Genomic DNA, 21,652 nt, shown 5'->3' with positions numbered 1-21,652 from the left:
GAGACCTCCGGGTATAGGACAGTGTATAAGTTGAATAAAAATATAAAATTAGAAAGGCTGAAAATTAAAGGTTTTATTGAGGAACACTGAGGAACTAACTAATGCTTGGTTAAGAGCCTTGGCTATGAACTAAGAAATCCCTGATTAAATCTCAGCTCAACAAATAGCTCCCTGGGTGGGGTCTTAGGTCAGCCATTATATTAACACCGCCACTTCCCTAAATAATAAAATAATACCTAAATAATACTCCCAGGACTACTCAGGACAGAGTTCATTCATTCATTCATTTACAAATGTATAATCTGCACTTCCATAAAAAAATACAGCAAGGCAGAATGCAACATATAAAAATAAATCAACAAAGATATCAATAAAAGCACAAATAAATTCTTATTGTGCTAAGGAAACAATGCTTAAACAGGCATTTGTTACAAATGAGACTCTGGGCAAATGTTTCCCTATTATTGGATTAAAATGCAGCAGAGCTATAGGGAACCAGAAAAAAGTGACCTCAAGTACCATATCTGGCTTGGAGGCCATTAGTCTGACCTGGACGACACTTCATAGGAACATGTCTCACTGCACATTTTACAGTGGCACAAACAGGATTCACCTTATGGAAATAACAGCAGGATAAAATGACCATGAGAATCTGATCTAGTGTTCTGGAAATTAGAATCCTAACCAAAGGAATAGAGCAAAATCACAAAAATTGGAGATAAACTATAGCCGTTTCTTCAGAGCCATCTGTTCAAAGTGAAACTTTAAAACAGAGCAGACCTTTTTGAGTCAACCTCCATCTTTCTGTCAGCAATTCCTCCTTGTTTCTTTTCTCTGACATTCCACAGGTGTCAAAACTCTGCTTGCCCAATCCCTAGCTTGATGCAGCTCACAAAACATGGCAATCTGCTAAGATCCTCATCAAAACTTGTTCTGTTGCAGAAAACGTCAGTGTTTCTGGGATTATATTTGCAGCCTTGCTCCAGACAGGGGGTTGGGGGAAGAGGGAAACAAATGCTCCCTATTATGCCTGTTCTTTGCTCCGTTATCAGACTTGCCTTCTAGACATGCCTATTGCACACTGGCAGCCACCTTCCCAACTGTCAACAGCTTCCTGGCTAATTGCTTGGCTGTCCCTGCTCAGCCCAGCTCAGGATACTTGCAACAGGCAGGAAAAATATGAACCCAGTTCTCCTACTATGCCAAACCGGGTCTCCTTTTTATCTACGGCATGCCAATTTCCACAATTATTTTCCATACATGCTTCAACTCCTGTTCAGATTGCGTTTTACCATGTCTTTATAGAGGAATCCTAGCAGGAGCTTTGCGGGGAGGATGGAGTGCTGGGTCCTGCTGCCTTGGGAGGCGATGCCCCTTTTCCATAGGCAGAGAGGGGCCTGTGTGCCATCCTAATCTCACCAGGTGTTATGATTGAACCCTCAGTTTCACTAATTTTGATATTTGCAGGTCATGGAAGTCCCCATCTGGACACACACATCACTATGTAAACTCAAAATCCATACACACCAGCTGTGTTTTGCTCTCGTGTGCCCCACATGTCAGCAACTCCCAATGGTGGTGGCCTGACACCCTCTCCTCGGAGCCTGGCTCTCGTGACCTCCAGAAGCACCAACCAGCCAAGAAGGTAGCGGCCTCAGGGCAAACTGTTGGCCATGAACAAACCGTCACCCTCAGACAAAGCAAAGTGCAAACTGATTTAAGTCAGGATCTTGTAGTTCTGAAGTGAGTGCTCCAGGCAGTCTTTAAAGCCAGTATGACATCAAGTAACATATTTTTTAAAGTTTAGGTTCTGAACTGAGGTTATTTTATTTTTATTTTTGAGAGCTAAGTGCTTGTCAGTCCTCCCAGTGGCTGAACATTAACTGGCCAACCCTCTGGAAGACAGGAACAGATTTACTTCTTGCAGAGCAACTGGGTGGAATATTGGCTGCCTGTTTCCCTTTTCATCTCTGGAAGTGAATGGACCATAACTTTACTTTCCTGAAACGTGACAAATGAATGGGGGCAGGGAATATCAGAAGGGGCCCTGGCCGGCCACAGCTTCTGCTCTGGAAGTTACAATGCAGTAGATGTTCGTGCAGAGCCAACAATGTCGTACATCAAATTTTCAAAGTGATATAGAGCACATTGTTCATATAGCGCACCCCCTTTCCCCTTCTGGTATTGTCTTTCACAACCTTGCTGCTTGCCTAGCTTGACCACAGAGAAGGATGGCTGATATACTGGTTATGCTTGCTTAAGTTATTGCCTCCAATAGAGTTTTATGAGCAGAGCTTACAATTCACCTGTTAAGGAGAGAAGAGCCAGCCCTCTTCACAATTAATGCAGAATATGAAATATGGCAGTGCTCTCCAAGGAACTGTAAAGCTGAATACTCACCAAACTCGAACACAAAGATACACAGTCACCAGTAATGGGCCCAAAGGATTGCCTGCTTTGGTGGCAGGAAAATGCTTTTATGGGAACGTTGTGCACATGAATCAGTTTCCAATGACAGGCCTTCTAGATGAGCGCTTCATGTAAGATATATGAAAGTGGTCATCAGCTTCCTTCTCTCACTGATCACAGCTGCAGTTTACACACATGGTCTCTTCATGAAGGAGTGAGCTGTGCAGAAAGGCAGTCCATGGAAGGCCATTGCACACACAGTGCAGGGCAAATCAGGTTGCCCATCAAGTGTATGTCAGCAGGGAGTAAGGTGCACCCAATGCTGTATACCTGATAGCTGTGCACATTTGGTGTGGGGAGCTGGATCACCTTCCATGGGCCATTTTGACAAATGGGCAGGGAAGTCATATGATATAGGGTGATCACAGTCCCCTTGTTTCTTTCTAACTCCAGCTTTAATAATAAAAACAAACTAGGACTGCAAAGGAAGATTCTTTTGCAAGGCATGGTTGCAAAAGATAAATTCTGTGCTGCTTTCAGCAGGGATTAGCTGTATTTAGGAGTTTCTCTTGCAATCTCTCCCAAGCGCAGTCAATCCCAGCAGGGCTTGCAGTCAAGGCTGAAAGCAAGTCCCGCTTGTGGGAGGGTTCAGCTGCACTGCAGATTCTCAAATGGAACAAATCCTAGTGGGACTTGTACTTGGTGCCAGATTTAAAGCTGCCAAATACAAGCCTTTAGAATTTAATGTAGGTGGGACTGGGGGAAAGTGTGTCTACTCCCCCCCAAAAGCACAAATGGTAGCAAAGAGAAGAGGTCCCATTAGCTAAAGTGGTGCTTCAGGTTAAGAACAGTTTCAGGTTAAGAACAGACCTCCAGAACGAATTAAGTTCTTAACCCGAGGTACCACTGTACAGGCACCCCCAACCTGCGGCCCTCCAGATGTTTTGGCCTACAACTCCCACGATCCCTAGCTAACAGGACCAGTGGTCAGGGATGATGGGAATTGTAGTCCAAAACATCTGGAGGGCTGCAGGTTGGGGATGCCTGATGTAGTTTGAAACATTTCAAAAATATAACCATACCAATGCCAATTCCAAGGCAAAAGCATCTCATTGTCCCCCAATTGTGGGCTATTTCTAGAAGAGAGTGACTTATGCCAACCCTGCAGTATATAGGATTTATTGATTGATTACGTTTATATCCTGCCCTTCCTGGTTCTAAGGGATTTACAACCCTATAACTATAAAACCCCTATTGCAGAAACTGAGAAAGTAGCGCACAACAATCCTGCAGTGTTATTCCTTGCTTTTACACCCACCACTGCAGGTTGGGCTGACAGAGTCGCATGCAGCCACCGTGCGGCATAGTTCAGTGCTGTACCCTTATTGCAAGTAGGAAGGCTATAGTGAGAGAGAAAGGGTAGTTTGCAGCAGCCCTGCAATGTAGTCTGTTGTTACTATCACAAGCCTCCCGTTGCCCACGCAGACGTCCTTCCAGGCCAAATCAAGCATTTGATGCGGGAGGAAGTTTCATGCTCCACTGCCTTACGGTGCAGACAGGTTTAAGTAAATTAAATTTTGCACCAGGAGTAAAACCCAAAATAGGGCAGGGTCTTCTGTCTTTAATGCTCATGTTTTTTCAACCCCCCTGGAAGACTCAGGTAGCCCCCGCACACAGGAGGGATACACTGCAATGGTTTGTTGCAAGGTCCCACTTATTAAGAATATTTAATTAAAACAACACAAACAGAAATGGAAAGAAAGTATACAGCTGGATGCGGCCATTAACATTTGTATTCCAATGAGGAATCCACTTTCCCACAAGAATGAGTTCTGTTTCGTGTTTCTTTTGAGCAACTGATGGGCACAGTAAGACTTGAACTGTGACAAAGCCATTTTGGGGGACAAATAAAATCCCTGCCAGCAGCCCCTCCAAGTGTCCCTGTTTTCCAGGGATGTCCCTGATTTAGAGAAGCCATCCCGGTTTTTTATTTGATCTCAGAATGTCCTTCTTTTCCTTAGGATGTCCCTATTTTCATTGGAGAAACATTGGAGGGTATGGAGTTATCCAACCCCCTAAACCATCTGAAGGCAGCTCTGTATAGGGAAGTTTTTTTAATGTTTCATGTTTTTATAAATGTTGGAAGCTGTCCAGAGTGGCTGGTGCAACCCAGTAAGATGTGTGGGGTATAAGTAGTAAAATTATCATTATGGAATGGGATGTCCCTATATTCGTCTGAGAAATGTTGGAGGGTATGTGCCAGTGAATTTAGTGGCAGAATACTAACTCTCTCTACTAATCTCTCTTCAGGCACATATATTTATATATTGCTTCTATTTATTTTAAATATACCCAGATTTCCAGGGGACCAAATTAGCTCAATTTCAGAAGGCTTGAAACAGCGGTTAGAGAAAGTGGCTGCCCCCCCCCCCCCGTTATAGCGTGTGTGAGAGGGCCAGAGCTTGAAATGCCCGGGTCTCTCAGGGAGAGCTGCTAGAATTTACGGCTTTGGCCGGCAGCTGAGCCTCTGCAGCTTCAGATGAAGTGTCTGGGTGGAGTATATATTGCCATTAAGTTGGGCAGGAGGAGGAAGGGTGTGTGGCATCCAAGAACCAGGCAAGATTGAAGCTCTCTTTCCCTCCCCTTTCCATTAGGGAAGATTTATGGGAAATTCAAGCGCCATCATTAAGCCATTTGGGATCCAAAGAACAGAGCTGCTAAAGCTGCGCCAGATGAAAAGAAATTGGGGCCAACCACTCATTAAATAATTTTAAGTTGATTCAACTCTTGCTTTTAAGGCAATTAAATGGAGCTATTGCAAACTTTTCAGCACATATGCGCTTATGCTATACTGGATGGCATATGAAGGAGGAATGTAGAAAACTGCCTTATCCCAAAGGAGACCCCTGGGTCCGTCCATGTGCTCTGCTGACTGGCAGCAACACCCAGGAACGATTTCGGGAATTGGCCTGAAGGTTTTCTGTGTGCACAGCATGCACTATTGTGCATTATGCTCATTTTAGTAGGGCAGTTGGTGTTCACAGCTGTTTGTGGCTGTGATCCATCTTGGCTTTAACTTTTATTGAAATTTTATTTTGAGTTTTATAAATTACATAAACTATCCAGAGAGCAAATGAAATACTAGTGAAATAAATAAATAAATAGGATCCATGGATGTGTTCCACCTTAATTCTCTGGTATCTAATTATTTCTACCCAGGGCAGCCAACATTCAGGACAGTTTAGCACAGAACATGGCTGTGGCTGGCATCTGTCTGTCTCTGGAGACAATGGAGGAAAGTGCCGTTGGCTTCCGGGACGCCGCGGCCACGGGAGGGAGCGCGGGGCAACTCGTCTGAGGAGCCTCGAACAGCGTGGGGGTCTTAGAGGGGTCACGAAGGCTCCGTGAACCCCAAAACCGCAGGTGGATATCCTGTTGGTCAAAACACCCAGCAAGGCTGCGTGTGCTCGCCTGTGTTGCCGGCGTTTAACAGGGCTGGAGCCGCAGCGAGAAGGGGAAGCATCAGACTCCATGCTGTGTAGCCTCAGGCTCCTAGTGAAAGCGGCGGACCTCCGACAACAGAGGAAAAGCTGGGAAGCAGTTCTAAAGCTTTGAAAAACAAAAGGAATGCTGAACGAAGTACCCAGCAGAGAAGTAATTAAAGACAAAAGAAGGAGGAATTCACTACTGGCGGCAAGATTGATAAAGGAGTAAAGCGAAAAGCTGGCAGACGTGAATGAAAGAGTAAGAAAGTAACCGCTAGCGAGGGGAAGGAATATCCTCGGTTACTAAGTACATTTTACAAAGCACAAAGTACAAAGAGTTGGAAGCAAGGTATTACTGAGCTTTCTTTTTCTTGATAGAGAGACTCTTTACCGGGCTTGAGAGGAGGAAAGGAGGTTTCTGGGGCATTTGGTTGATGCTTTAACCGGCAGGCTTTTTGAGGACGGTATCGTTAACATCAACTTTCTGGTTTGAATTGGGTGGAAGAAAGCCTGGGTCCCCCCCCAGACCTTAACGCTGGTTTTATGTCTGACTTCCCTATGGGGTTAAAAAAGGGAGGAGGAAGCCATTTCGAGACTTAACTTGGCTCTGTTATTCGCCGTTTCATCTTGTCCTTGATCTACTACGCCTCTGCATGTATTTGAGATTTAAAGGGACATGCACCAAAAGCCAAATAGGAGAATTTAAACCAGCATAAAGAACACTTCCTGAAGAACCTCCAAGTCTCCTGTAAAGGGCAATCTTTGGTGACGCCTAACTTCTATAATAGCACCCTCTAAGAGGGCAAAGAATATAAAAGGTAAAGACTGAAAAAAAATTTGTGTATAGTTTGACGCCTATGATCTGTTATTACACCCCAAAGCCAGACCCGGTAACTTATTTACCCATCAGAGACTATCTGTGATCCTGTGCCTCATCTCTTTTTGAAAGACATTAGTGTGGTGGACCCTAAGACCTTTTAAGCTTACAAAATGACAAACGGTGCAAAAAAGGGGGTGGCAACACCAGCGGAAAGGAGGCCGTCGAGACAAGAGGATGCTAAGGAAAGTAAAGAAATTAAAGACTATAGTAGCCTGATGGCCGAAATAAGGAAAGAATTTAAAAATAATGAACAGTATATTGAGAGAAAATTACTTGAGGTACAGGACACTTTGGACAAGAAATTTGAGGGAGTGGTGGGGGAATTGACAGGAAAGGTTAAAGATTTATCAGTAAGAACTAAGGTTTTGGATGATTCAATGAAAAAGGTGCAAAAAGATATGAAAACCAGTAAGAAGGAGGTGGATGGAATTAGAGTAGAAGTTAAAGAGATAGAAAGAGTTCAGGAAGAGTTGTTGGACAATATGGCTATGATGCAAATGAGGCAAAATCAAAATAACCTGAAACTGAGGGGTGTACCAGAGACCCCAAACGAGAATATTAGATCTAAAATGATAAAAGAACTGGCAACTTGGTTAAATAAGAGTCAGGAGGAGATAAATGGTTATTTAGTAAATATTTTTCGAATAAGACCAAAATCAGACAGAGCCAGAAAGAAAAAGCTGCCAGGTGATATAATTGTCATGTTCAACACTTTGGAAATAAGAAATGAAATACTACAACAGAATCATATAAAAAGGTTATATATTGAAGGAAACCCAATTATTATTTTTCGAGAAATTCCTTCGAGATTTCTTCAAAGGAGAGAGATATATAAAAAACTAACAAACCAACTGAAGAAGAACGGGATATTGTATAGATGGGAGTTCCCTGAAGGCATTTCATTCTACTTTAAGGAAAAAAGGTTTAAATTAAGCTCCAGTGTTGAACTCCAAAAATTTGCGAGGAGATATGAGAAGGACCTGGGAAAAATCGAAGGGGAGGCGGAAAGGGAGGAACGACAGAGAGACGAGGAGGGTGAAGGGAGTGAAGAAGAAGAAAAAGAGGAGAGCTTAATAGGAGAAGGGGAAGAACAGGAGGAGGAAAGTAAGGAACAGTAGTGTCTATTTAATCTAGTTAAATTAGTCAGAAGAGTTTAAATAGATGGCTTTAAAAACAATAAGCTGGAATGTGAACGGTTTGAACAATAAAAATAAGAGGAATCAGATTGCACATGTATTGCTGAAAAAGAATTGGGACCTAATTTGTCTTCAAGAAACGCATGTTATAGGAAAACATAAGAGGGTATTAAGCAATAAAAGGCTGGGATTGGACTTTGTGACTTCAGACAAGGTTAAGAAAAGAGGGGTAGTAATTTATATAAAGGAAAAATATGACCCGCAATTACTGTACAAAGATGAGCATGGGAGAGTAGTGGTGGTGCAGATGGTGTTTCATGGAGAAAAAATAGTTGTGGTTGGAATATATGCCCCGAATGAGAAAAAATCAGCTTTCTTTTTGGAATTAGATAATATATTAATGGAATGGACGGATCAGAAAATGATATTGATGGGAGACTTTAATGGGGTGGTGACGCCGAATATGGATAGATCAACAAAAAGACGAGATGGGAAAGAAGGTAAATTACCACGATCTTTCTTTGACATGGTAAATAATTTGGGATTGACGGATGCTTGGAGACTCAAAAACCCCACTGCAAAACAATTTACCTTTTTTTCAAATCCGAATCAGAGCTGGGGGAGGATAGACAGTATTTGGGTCTCGAGGGAACTGGTACAGAATTTAATCAAGTCTGAAATTTGGCCCCGAACTTTATCTGATCATAGTGCGGTTTCCATGGAGTTAAAAGGTAGAGAGGTTAAAACAGCCAGATGGAGAATGAATGAATATTTGTTTAATGATCAAAGGATAGTAAATAAGGCTATAGAAACAATTGAAGAATACTTTAGGTGGAATTTAAATGGAGAAACTTCCATAGATATGGTGTGGGATGCAGGAAAAGCGGTCATGAGGGGTTTTTTGATTCAGAAAAACAGCCAACTAAGAAAAGAAAAAGAAAAAAAGAAAGAGCAGATTTTAACACAGATTATGGAAAACGAGAAAAAATTAACTGTTAACCCTAGTGAAGAGAGTTTAAAACAGAACTTAAAAATATTACAAGCTAAATTTGCTACAATAATTAACCAAGAGATAGAGTGGAAAATTAAGAGGATGAACCAAAAGAACTTTGAATCCGCAAATAAGATAGGGAAATATCTAGCGTGGCAGCTGAGAGAAAGGAAGAAGTTGAGTATGATCAGTAAAATAAAAGAAGGAGATGTGATTATGGAAGAACCAAAAGAAATAAAAAGAATATTCCAAAGATATTATAAGGATTTGTATAAAAGAGGAGAGGAAACAGATCAAGAAACAGATCAATTTTTGCAAAAACACCATCTGGAACAAATTGTAGAAGATGAAAGAGCAGCACTGGATGAGATAATAACACAGGAAGAGATAAAAAAGGCTATCAAAAAGATGAAAGCTGGAAAGGCGCCGGGACCGGACGGCCTTCCGGCCAAATATTATAAAATATTAATTAACCAAATATCACCAGTGCTGGGAGAGGTTATGAACAATATACTGAGAAATGGAAAGATACCTAACACCTGGAAGGAAGCCTATGTTACATTGATTCCTAAGAAAGAGGTGGACACTATGGAAGTAAAGAACTATAGGCCAATTTCATTATTAAATAATGATTATAAGCTATTTGCGGATATAATGGCGGAAAGATTAAAGAAGGTCTTGACTAATAAAATTCATGGTGATCAGACAGGATTTCTCCCAGGGAGACAACTACGGGATAATGTAAGGAACCTGATTGACATTATTGAATACCTGGATATGAAAATAGACAGAAAAGCTGCATTGGTTTTCATAGATGCCGAAAAGGCATTTGACAATGTATCATGGAACTTCCTAAAGAAGGTTTTGGAGAGGATGGGAATTGGCGAAACATTTAGAAGAGGCCTAGAAGCAATATACAAAGAACAGAAAGCAAGGCTGGTGATAAATAATAATACAACAGAATACTTTAACATCTACAAAGGGACCAGACAAGGTTGCCCCCTATCCCCCCTATTATTCATTATAATTTTGGAAGTACTTAATAAGAGACTGAGAGAGGCAACAGAAGTGAAAGGAATTAGAGTAGGAAAGAGGGAATTTAAAATTAAAGCCTTTGCCGATGATATTGTTTTGACTTTGGAAGACCCACAAGATAGCGTAAAAGAAGCACTACAAATAATTGAGGAATTTGGAGAGGTGGCAGGTTTTAAGGTAAATAAGAATAAAACTAAAATGCTGGTTAAAAATCTAACTAAAGAAGAAACGAAAGATCTAGAACAAAAAGTGGAAATCATGGTGGTGAAAAAAGTCAAATATTTGGGAGTGTGGATCACGGCAAAAAACATAAATCTATATAAAGATAATTATGAAGTTACATGGCAAAAAATAAAGAAAGATTTGGAAATATGGGGGAGGATGAAATTTTCCTTTTTAGGGAGGATAGCAGTGGTTAAAATGAATGTTTTGCCGAGGATGCTGTTTTTATTTCAAACTCTTCCAGTTATTAAAGGTTTAAAACAATGTAAAGAATGGCAGAGAACCCTGATGAAATTCATCTGGCAGGGGAAAAGACCAAGGATTAAAATGAAAATATTAACTGATAAAAAGGAAAGAGGAGGTTTTGCTCTCCCAGATTTGAGTCTATATTATGAAGCAGCGTGCCTACTTTGGCTAAAAGATTGGATAAAATTGGAGAACAGAGACCTATTGGATTTAGAAGGTTTTAATAATTGCTATGGGTGGCACGCATATCTCTGGTATGAGAAGGTGAAAGTCCATCGGGCTTTCCTAAATCATATTTTCAGGGGTCCAATATATCAGGTCTGGGAAAGAAATAAGAATCTTCTTGAAAGAAAAACACCATGGTGGATCTCACCGGTAGAGGTTTTAACAATAAAAAAGACCAACATGGAAGGGAAGACAGCCAATTACGAAGATTTGGTAAGAAAATCAGAACAAGGGCTTAAACTTAAACCGTATGAGGAAATAAAGGATCAATTCACCGGTTGGCTACAATATCATCAGGTGAATGATATGTTAAAGCAAGATAAAAGAAAAATGGGTTTTGAGGACAAGAAATCAAAATTCAATATAGAAATAATAGAAGGTAAAAACAAAACATTGTCTAAATTATATGACATATTACTGGAATGGCATACAAAGGACGAGGAAGTCAAAGAGGCAATGATTAAATGGGCATCTGACTTCGGCTATAACATCGAGTTTGAAAAGTGGTTGAAATTGTGGAATAGAGATATTAAATTTACGGCCTGTACGAGCCTGAGAGAAAATGTTTGGAAAATGCTCTATAGATGGTACCTCACGCCGGCAAAACTGGCTAAAATGTATAGATCAGAAAATAAGATATGCTGGAAATGTGGTGAAGTGCAGGGAGATCTCTACCATATGTGGTGGCAATGCATCAAGGTGAAGGTTTTTTGGGAAGCAATTTATAATGAACTTAAAAAAGTTTTTAAATATACTTTCCCCAAAAGACCTGAGGCCTTTTTGCTGGGAATTATGGGTAAGGAAATAAAAAATGAAGATAAAAAAATATTTCTCTATGCCACCACAGCCGCAAGAATTATGCTGGCACAAAACTGGAAAATAGAAACTATACCTAATGTAAGTGACTGGCAGGTCAAAATGATTAACTATGCTGAGCTAGATAGATTAACAAGCAGAATACGAGACCAAGATGACCAGAAATTTCAAAAAAATTGGAGTAAATTTTGGAAATATATTGGAATGGATATATAGGAGGAACTGGCGGTATTAGAAAAACTCTATCAGCTAATAACTATAAACTTTAATAAACTAATTACGCTACCTGGGATTTATTTGATACTTACCAAAAGGGTGAAGGGAAGTCAAAGGCTAAGTAGAGCCCAAGGTTTATATTATTTGTTGGTATGATTGTACGTTTTTCTTTTTGTATAGCATGAAAATAGGATGAATAAGTCATGTTAAAATGTTTATTTTTGTATGTGTTTGTACTTTTTTCTTTTTTTTCTTCACAAATTTTGAATAAAAATTTACTTGCAAAAAAAAAAAAAAATAAGATAAATGCAGTAGTCATAAACTTATAGCAGCAATGAAAGAATAAACTATAATGGATACTCAAGCCATCAGTTTAGAAGCAATTTGTGTGTGTGTGTGTGTGTGTGTGTGTGTGTGTGTGTGAGAGAGAGAGAGAGAGAGAGAGAGAGAGAGAGAGAGAGAGAGAGAATGTTCACTATTATTCTAATCTCACCATCATAACAGATGGTGAGTTATATTCTAACCATATATTCTGGAAGCAGCTTCAGGGGTCGATTTCAGGATTTTCTCATCCGGTCTCAACTTACCTGAATCGGAATGCCACGGATCCGTTGCAGAAGACATTGGTTGGATGGTTTGTGGGTTCGCACCACAGTTGGATTCCACAAGTTCTCCTTCTGTGTGGATGCGAGAGGAGATGTTTGTGGCTCTCAAGGCAGCCTTGAGTGGGGCAATCTGGTTGAACTGGACTCTGGACAGGCAGCCAGAGAATCCCGGGGTATTGTATTTTCGGATCTCTTGGTCAATTTTTCCAAGTTCTGGAGGACAGAGGAAAGGAAAGGCTTTTCAACAGAGTTCACTGAAGAAGGAACCAGCAGCATGATCCTGCTCCGTGCTTTTAATCCCCACTTTCAGAAAGTTAGGCACACGGCACTTTGTAAGTAGTCTATCATGCCCTCCAAATGCCCCGATTTCCCAGGGACAGTCTCACAATAACGAAAGCCACCGGGCTGCTATTTCCCCCACCACTGCTGCCACCACTGAGCTCAGAGAGAAGGATGAGCCGGTGCTTGTCCTGAGCGGCAGCGAGGGAGCGTCCCATGGCCTCTCCATGCCTGCTGCCGGCCTCCTCCCTTGGGCAGCTCCTAGCAGCTGCTGGCCATCAGCTGAGAAGGACAGGCTGCCGCTGCCGAGGGGCAGGAGGAGGGCAGGGCTGCCCTGGTGGGGAGAAAGGAAGAGTCTTTGTGCACTTGCCTCTAGTCTTGCCCTTTTCTAACATTTATTTATTGATGTGTGCTTTTCTGTTTGTAAATCCACCAAAGAATAAAATAACATCAGGATAAAGGGGTTTTCTCAGGATGGTGAAGTGGGTGAGTGCTGTGGTGGAAGGACAAAAAGGGGGATCAGTTGGGGGGGGAGTGAGAAATGTCCCTATTTTCATCTGAGGAATGTTGGAGGGTATGCTATATACACCATATGAGCTGCTGCTTCTACCCATCACTTTCCTTGGGCTGAAGTTCTTAAACTGAACTTATGACGCCAGCATAGGTTCATGGGCTGAAAACCAATCTGTCCCTAAAAGCTCTTGTACCTGGCCCCCTCAGTCCTGGGGACTTCCGTTTTCTTGGAGTGCTGAAATAGTCACAATAATAGTCACCCATGCCGTGAACTCCCTTTTGCAACCTGCCTTTACACACGTGTTGAAACAGCTCTCATTCCTGCTAACCCTCCTGCTTCAGCCAGGCGCTCTGCTTTTTTTAAAAGCAGCACTTACATTTATCCTGCACTAGACAAATCAACCTGTGTCCCAACCCAAACAGCAATTTACAGGATTTTTTAAATTAAAAAAAAAAGAACTGCAAAGAAACACTGGGGATTGAGTGGGGAGGAAATGTGGTGTTATGGGCACAAGTCAAGAGACTGGCCTTTCCCTGATCTGCTGGAAACGTAACAGAACTGTAGTCCCCTCAACTCTCTCGAGCTTCAATGGAAATATAAACCTAGGTCAAGACAGACACCTTCAAACCACTTCCAGAACTTCTTCACCTATGTTTGTAGCAAAGGCATTCTCCGGGAATGTATGTGTGTGTGTGTGTGTGTGTGTGTGTGTGTGTGTGTGTGTGTATCTCTTCTCCTATTGAAAATTGAGAAACTATAAAGAAAGAATCATGGGCATAGCCAGGCTTTATTTGGGGGGTGGGCAGAACCAAGTTATCTGCGACGCAGTTGGGCAGGCAGGTAGTCATGTTGGTCTGCCATAGTCGAAACAAAATAAAAAAATTCCTTCCAGTAGCACATTAGAGACCAACTAAGTTTGTTATTGGTATGAGCTCTCGTGTGCATTCAGGTGTCTGAAGAAGTGTGCCTGCACACGAAAGCTCATACCAATAACAGACTTAGTTGGTCTCTAAGGTGCTACTGGAAGGAATTTGTTTCGCAATTGGGCAGTTAGTTAAGTATTTTTATTTATTTACTTGGTTTAGGGGGAGCATTGCCCCCACCCCACCCCCTGGTTACGCCCATGGTAAGAATGGGGACTCTAATCTTTAAAGTAGGCTGTTGCTGTGTCTGCCTTTATTACAATGATTTATCATCCATAGAACACTTAAAACCTGCAAATGACTTCCTAATCATTTACTTGTTCCAAGCCTCAGTAAACAGCTATAATTTACAAGATGCAAAAGCAAAGGCTGATAGATTGTGGACAAACCAACTAGAATTCCACTTTTTCTCATTTTCCTCTCAAGATAAATGTGCTAATGGGATTTCTCATTAAAAATGGAATTGGGAAGGCAGGCATTCGAAGAAAAACAATTTTGCACCTACCCCCCCCCCCCATTTGCAATTAAAACTAGACAGATGCTCATTTAGAACTGAGCAATATATATACAAGCAGTATGTGGACTGAGAACTCCCAGAAGTGCAAGCTGGATTTAGAAGAGGCAGAGGAACCAGAGACCAAATTGCAAACATGCGCTGGATTATGGAGAAAGCTAGAGAGTTCCAGAAAGACATCTACTTCTGCTTTATTGACTATGCAAAAGCCTTTGACTGTGTCGACCACAACAAACTATGGCAAGTTCTTAAAGAAATGGGAGTGCCTGATCACCTCATCTGTCTCCTGAGAAATCTCTATGTGGGACAAGAAGCTACAGTTAGAACTGGATATGGAACAACTGATTGCTTCAAAATTGGGAAAGGAGTACGACAAGGCTGTATATTGTCCCCCTGCTTATTTAACTTATATGCAGAATTCATCATGCGAAAGGCTGGGCTGGATGAATCCGAAGCCGGAATTAAGATTGCCGGAAGAAATATCAACAACCTCAGATATGCAGATGACACAACCTTGATGGCAGAAAGTGAGGAGGAATTAAAGAACCTTTTATTGAGGGTGAAAGAGGAGAGCGCAAAATATGGTCTGAAGCTCAACATCAAAAAAACGAAGATCATGGCCACTGGTCCCATCACCTCCTGGCAAATACCGTAGAAGTGGAAGAAATGGAGGCAGTAAGAGATTTTACTTTCTTGGGCTCCATGATCACTGTAGATGGTGACAGTAGTCACGAAATTAAAAGACGCCTGCTTCTTGGGAGAAAAGCAATGACAAACCTAGACAGCATCTTAAAAGGTAGAGACATCACCTTGCCAACAAAGGTCCGTATAGTAAAAGCTATGGTTTTCCCAGTAGTGATGTATGGAAGTGAGAGCTGGACCATAAAGAAGGCTGATCGCCGAAGAATTGATGCTTTTGAATTATGGTGCTGGAGGAGACTCTTGAGAGTCCCACGGATTGCAAGAAGATCAAACGTATCCATTCTTAAGGAAATGAGCCCTGAGTGCTCACTGGAAGGACAGATCGTGAAGCTGAGGCTCCAATACTTTGGCCACCTCATGAGAAGAGAAGACTCCTTGGAAAAGACCCTGATATTGGGAAAGATGGAGGGCACAAGGAGAAGGGGACGACAGAGGATGAGATGATTGGATGGTGTTCTTGAAGCTACCAGCATGAATTTGATCAAACTGCGGGAGGCAGTGGAAGACAGAAGTGCCTGGCGTGCTCTGGTCCATGGGGTCACGAAGAGTCGGACACGACTAAACGACTAAACAACAACAATATATATACATTCAGCTTTCAGGAAGAAATGCTCCCATAAAGTTCAGGACTAAGAGAGCAAAAAGGGACATGAAGCCTGGATAGCAACTTGGTGCTGATAACACCAAGGTTTCAGGTTCAATCCCCACAGCTGCCTATTCCTCTACTGCAGGGGGTTGGACGAGATGATTCGCAGGGTATCTTCCAACTCTACAATTCTATGTTTCTATGTCAGCTGCATCCACAAGGTTGAAATCCAATAGTTCATCCAACAGACTCCATTGGATAGTTCTGCCAATTCATTCTGCCCCATTTGCAGCTGGAGCCATTTATGCCTTTGGGAAGCAGAAGAGGCCCAGCGACCTCATCCAAATCTTGCACCAATGGAGGTACCTAGTAGGTGTGGAGCTGAACCAAGACAAATGTTTAAAGCATGTCAAGGCAAAACGTTACCAGTTCAGACTGACACTAATAATTATTGGCAAGAGTTTCTTCTGATAGACTAGAAGAAGAAAAATTATTGGGTTCAGAGCTGGATATGGAAAACCTATACAGTAGAGAAAAGTGAAGGCTTTTAAAAGGAGAAATGCAGGAATTAAGGCTGCTGGCAGCATGTGAAGATTACTGAAATGATGCACAGAATGTGCTTCAGACACTCTAAACATAAATGCCAACTATTATTAGTAATACAACATAATGACAAGAGAGCTGGCAAAACCCAGCTGAAAGTGGCCATGAATGGCTGATTCACACTCAGCCCTGAAATTGGGATGGCCAAGGCTAGGAAAAAAGTAAGGAAAAAGAACTCAGCACACACATTTAGCTTACTAAAGAATTCTATACAAATATATTGTTCCTGAAAATTAACAGCCCTTATTTCTGCATATAGCTCTTGAGCATCATGTGTTTCAAACACGTTTCTGTTCTTTTCCAGCACCAAGTTGTCTCTGTTAACACAGTTGGTAGTCTGGACCTGCACTCTAGCAGAACATGGATTGACATTTTGGCTGTAACAGGGAATCCAGTTTCATGTTCTCCTTGACTGTGCAAAATAAATAAAATGGAACCTCACCATGGTCATTTTTGTGCTGAATTGGACAAGTTTAAATTGGAGGCACTGAAAAGTAACAATGCAGCATCCATGTTTGAGTTTCAGCTCCTCAGAACAAAAGTGGTTCATTCACTGGGACAGCAGAAACACCGGGTGCATCTAAACCATAAACTGGCTTCTACCACCTGAAACACCTTGCTTAGGACGCGCTCATTTGTGTCCAGGAAATAATTGCCATGTATCTCTGGGACCAGTGATGTTGTTCCATAAGGAGCAGTTGTGCTACCACCTGTTCATGCAATTATGTGCTCACCAAACCCTGGACCCTGCTGGTCAGTCCCATCCCTAGCTAGCTCAATTTTTTTACAACATGCAAGGATTAAGAGGGCATGTGGCCTCCTAAACTGCTGCAAGCACCTTATCCACATCGTGAGGACTCAGAGGCTGAAACTGATCTTACAAAACCAGACTAGACGGGACACTAGAGTTGCCATATTAAAAAATAATATCCTGACACCTGCAAAATTCCCCCCGATGCCATTTTTACACCCCAAAACAAGGACATGTCAGGAATTTTCCTGAGGTATGCAAGCCTACGGCACACTGCACACTTCCTCAGGACCTGTCACAACAATAGCATCAAAGTTGTTGCGGAGGTGCATGATTTTATCCGCTGTCACAGTAGACTTCTGGGAGCTGCAACATCCCATTCAGCAGGTAACATGTTAGGAATCATCGTACCATTTAGAATAGGTCTGCTGCCCAACTACTTGAAGATACAATGAAGGCAGCAAAGTAGACCTTCTTTGCTGTCTTCAGTGCATGATTATGTGCTCTAACATCTTTGCCACAAAAGCAATGCAATTTGTTTTGCAGATATTAATATTGTACAGCTTGATGAATAAGCAACTGGAATAAAAATTGTCCATACCCATAAATATGATTCAAAAGCTTTACTAACAGAACTTGCTCCAAAATCAAATACAAAAACAAATAATGATACATCCAAATAGTTCTACAGTCATACCTTGGTTATCTAACACTTTGCGTCTCAAACATTTTGGCTCCCGAATGCCACAAACCTGGAAGTGAGTGTTCCGGTTTGCGAACATTTTTTGGAAGCCAAACGTCCAACGTTTGATTGAGTGCAGGAAGCTCATGCAGCCAATTGGAAGCTGCACCTTGGTTTTCGAAAGCTGAATGGACTTCCAGAACAGATTCCATTCGAGAACCAAGTTATGACTATATAGTGTCATGTGCATGTTCAGCAAGGCTTATCTTTTTGCAAATTTGAAATTACTCTCTCTCCACACAGACTCTGTTTGCCTGGAGCTGTTCTCCTGTATCTTTATGAGACACCCTTTACACTATTAATGGTTTGTTGGTCTTTAGAAAAGTGGAAGATACATGGCTAAATGCCTGCAAACATGTTTTTCAGCTGATCTTACTGATATTTGGCGTCAGCTTATGGTGAGAGAAATGATATAGCAGGGAATAATGCAGGTGAAATGCCCCCTGTTTGATACTTGACATTGATACAAGATTCTTGACATTTCAAATCAGTTTGAGCACTCCAACTGGAGCTGCATTATGTGTGTTACCACATGAAAAATTACAAGAGCAGGAATCCTAAATATACAGCCTGCTTCATGGGTAAATAAAGCTCTGGAAATAATGATGGTGCAGGTTGGGGGGGGGAATTGTGGGGCTAAAATTTACCTGGTGCAGAAATGATGCAGAATGATTTCAAATCAATCCATTACAATGGCACATGGGGTTTACAGTGGCTTATTCAATGAAAAAAACGACAAAAACTCTATGATTTACAACTATAAGAAAATATTGCATTTACCATGTACAGTTTGCATTCCACCAGGACCATGCAAGCCCCGTCTCTCCCTCTCTGAGTCTGACCCAACCTGGCCCCTTTCCCTCACACTCCTCCCCCTGGCCAACCCCCCCCCCCCCTGCATAACAACTGTCACTCTGACTCACAGCTCTCCTCCACATGGACCCAGCCTCTGCCAGCAAAACCTCCTGCTCAGGATCTTGCTCTCCAACCAGACCCACCTTCTGCCTATGCAGTTTGGACGATGAGGAAGAGGAGCACAAATAGGTGAAGTCAAAACAGGACAGGATACACTTTTCTCCCAAAAAAGGGTGATCCCAGTTTTCTAGGGATGGGGGGCAGCCCTCCATCCAGCACATATCATTGCAGTGCTGAGAGATCTGCACTGGGTGCCTGTTAAGCACAGAGCCAGTAATAAAGTTGAGCCACTGACAGACAAAGCTCTAAATGACTCCGGGGTCATGAAAAACCCTCTTCACCTCCCTTGCCCAGGCAGGGCATTAAGATCAGCAAAGGAACCTGGTTTGATTTGTGATGGCCTGATGTTTACCAGCATGTAGCAACACGGAGGCTGGATTTCAAACTGAAGGCAATATGTGATGCCTTTGAAATAGGTGGTGCTTCGTCTGTATTGGGGTTCTCTTCTGCCAGCAATGCAAACATCCCCCTGAACGTGACCTCTTGGCCTCGTTGTTTAAATCACTTTAAAAAGTGCTGCTATTTTTCTAGAAAAAGAGGTGCTGGAGCTCTCCAGGAACTCTGCCCTCATTCTCTCAGAATGGCAATGGCGCCCAATGGAGAGATGCTGGAGTTCCAGCTGAAAAAAGCCCTGGCTTTAAACTGTTTTAATTGCTATGGCTTTTAACTAGCTTCTTTTATTGCATATTTTAATTAGGATGTTTTAAATGTAACTGTTTTGCTGCATATTTCCACAACGTGTGGATTTCACAGTTACAAAATGCTTAGAAGCCATTTTGGCATGGAAGCGAAGTGTAAATTAAATAATAATAGTGATGCAGAACAAAAATTCCCAATGAGAGGCAAGCACAACCATTTTAATTGAGTAATTTCATTTGGTTCCTTGAAAGAGTGAGAATGGAAATGGAACCCGCAAGATCCCAAACCATTAAGACTGCCAAATTGTTTGATGCCTGCCAAATTAAAATGAGGGGAAAACAAGATGCAGCAAGATGACTCAGCAGATAATAGGGACAGATAATAGCCCTATAACGCAATCGCTTGTTAAAGCAAAACCACACACACACGTTGCCTGTGTTGGCTACTTAAGGGGACAACCTACCCATGCAGCATCAGAAGATGGCTCCAACGAGTCCAGTCTTCTGTCTTCAAAGATGGTCAACCAGCTGTCGCTAGAAAGCTTGCAAGCACACCAAGGATGCCATCCCCATGCCTTCCTTGCCTCTGATGGTAGGTAAACTGCCTCTGATGAGGGAGGCTCGGTTTTGGCCTGTCATTGCTCACATCTATTGCCAGAATTCTCTTCCATGGATTTGCTTAATCATTTTTGTACCATCTGAGCTACACTACATCTTGCAGCAATCATTCCATAACAGAATTAAACATTTTGCTTTTCATGTATAATACAAACCAATTGAAACGTCAAGTAAAAATGTCCTCAGCTACTCAAAACAGACTTTGAGTCAATTTCAAAAGGCTTGTGGCTTAGAATACTGTTTTCATCCCTTTGTACCTGGGTCTATTTTTGTTCTGCGTTTTTTCATAAACTGAGTTTGCAATGTTTTCTAAGCAAATGAACAACAACAAAAGCTGGGCTGTAATTTGTTAAACCTGGATCTAAAAACGCCCAGACTTTTACTTTCTGTTATCTCAGCTAGATATTCTCTTGGCAGCTCTGACTCCTTTCTTTCACATTTCTTAGCTGAGGAGCTTTTCCTATTTTCTCTTTATCTTTCATTGTATGTGCCATTAAATCCTCTTTAAGTCCTTACGGAATATCCAATAAAAATAGGATAACCCACCATTTTGCCATCACAAAACTAGCAAGTGTTTGTCAAGTTCTTATAGACCCTTCACCGCCCCGTTTATCACACACACAAATAAAGAAACAGGGGGAGGCGAGGAGCAGCACCCACGGGGTCCTTTTGTTTCTGGCCAACATGAGGGATCACTGACTGTGCTCCGAAAAAATTAAAAACTCAACGGGACGTAATGCACCTTAAGGAAAGAAAGATCAGATACGCCGCCGATACAGCTGTTGCTTGTATGAATCCGCGTCATTTATTGACATAAAACAGAATTATTTGGCAGCTCCTGCAATAACAAATTTATCAGTCTGATGTCCCAGTCGGCTCTTTTCTTTTTTTTTGCTGACTGACAGAGGCAGCCTTTGGGAATGGAGATTCACTGGGAGAAGCTGTGAAAAAGGCAACTTCAGCCACAGCCCAAGGACTGACCTTTCCGCCCGGGAAAACGAGCACCTGAGAAGCCGGAGCCCCCCCCCCCCCCGCCCCCCGGCAGTTACCTGTTCCGGCCTCGCCTCGCCTCGCCGCCTCCTCCTCGGGCTCCTCCGCGTCTCCTTTTGTTGGCGGCGGGATGCCGGCTGCCTGTCGGGCTGCAGCCAATCGCCAGCCCCCCCCCCGCCCCGCCCCGGAGAAACGCAGGTGAGGAGCGCATGCAAAACCCGGAGTCTGGTCCGCAACCAATGGGGATACTAACAGCCAAATGTGGCGGGAGAGGCAAACCGAAAGACGCGGACCGGATCTCTCTCTCTCTCTCTCTCGCCCAGCTCCCCGTCGGGGTCCCTTTTGGACAGGCACCCCCAAACTCGGCTCGCCAGATGTTTTGGGACTACAACTCCCATCATCCCTAGCTAACAGTGGTCAGGGATGATGGGAACTGCAGACAGTCCCCAAACATCTGGAGGGCTGCGTTTGGGGATGCCTACTTTTGGACTCCATGATCACTGCAGATGGTGACAGCAGCCACGAAATTAAAAGACGCCTGCTTCTGGGGA

At 42.4% G+C, this 21,652-nt stretch overlaps 1 protein-coding gene across 2 annotated transcripts in view; it reads right to left on the bottom strand.

Annotated features, from left to right (window-relative positions):
- CNTNAP2 (contactin associated protein 2) overlaps positions 1 to 21,652 on the bottom strand; it is a 950,652-nt gene that overhangs the window by 4,433 nt on the left and 924,567 nt on the right. For both annotated transcript variants that reach the window (XM_028751461.2, XM_077916554.1), the window contains one exon: positions 12,249 to 12,479. In XM_028751461.2, the coding sequence (XP_028607294.2) occupies positions 12,249 to 12,479 (231 nt within the window). The remainder of the gene's footprint in view (positions 1 to 12,248; positions 12,480 to 21,652) is intronic.

Source organism: Podarcis muralis, chromosome 12 (genome assembly GCF_964188315.1).
Source record: "Podarcis muralis chromosome 12, rPodMur119.hap1.1, whole genome shotgun sequence".
Lineage (NCBI taxonomy): Eukaryota > Metazoa > Chordata > Lepidosauria > Squamata > Lacertidae > Podarcis > Podarcis muralis.
This window is presented reverse-complemented; position numbering and strand designations above follow the sequence as displayed.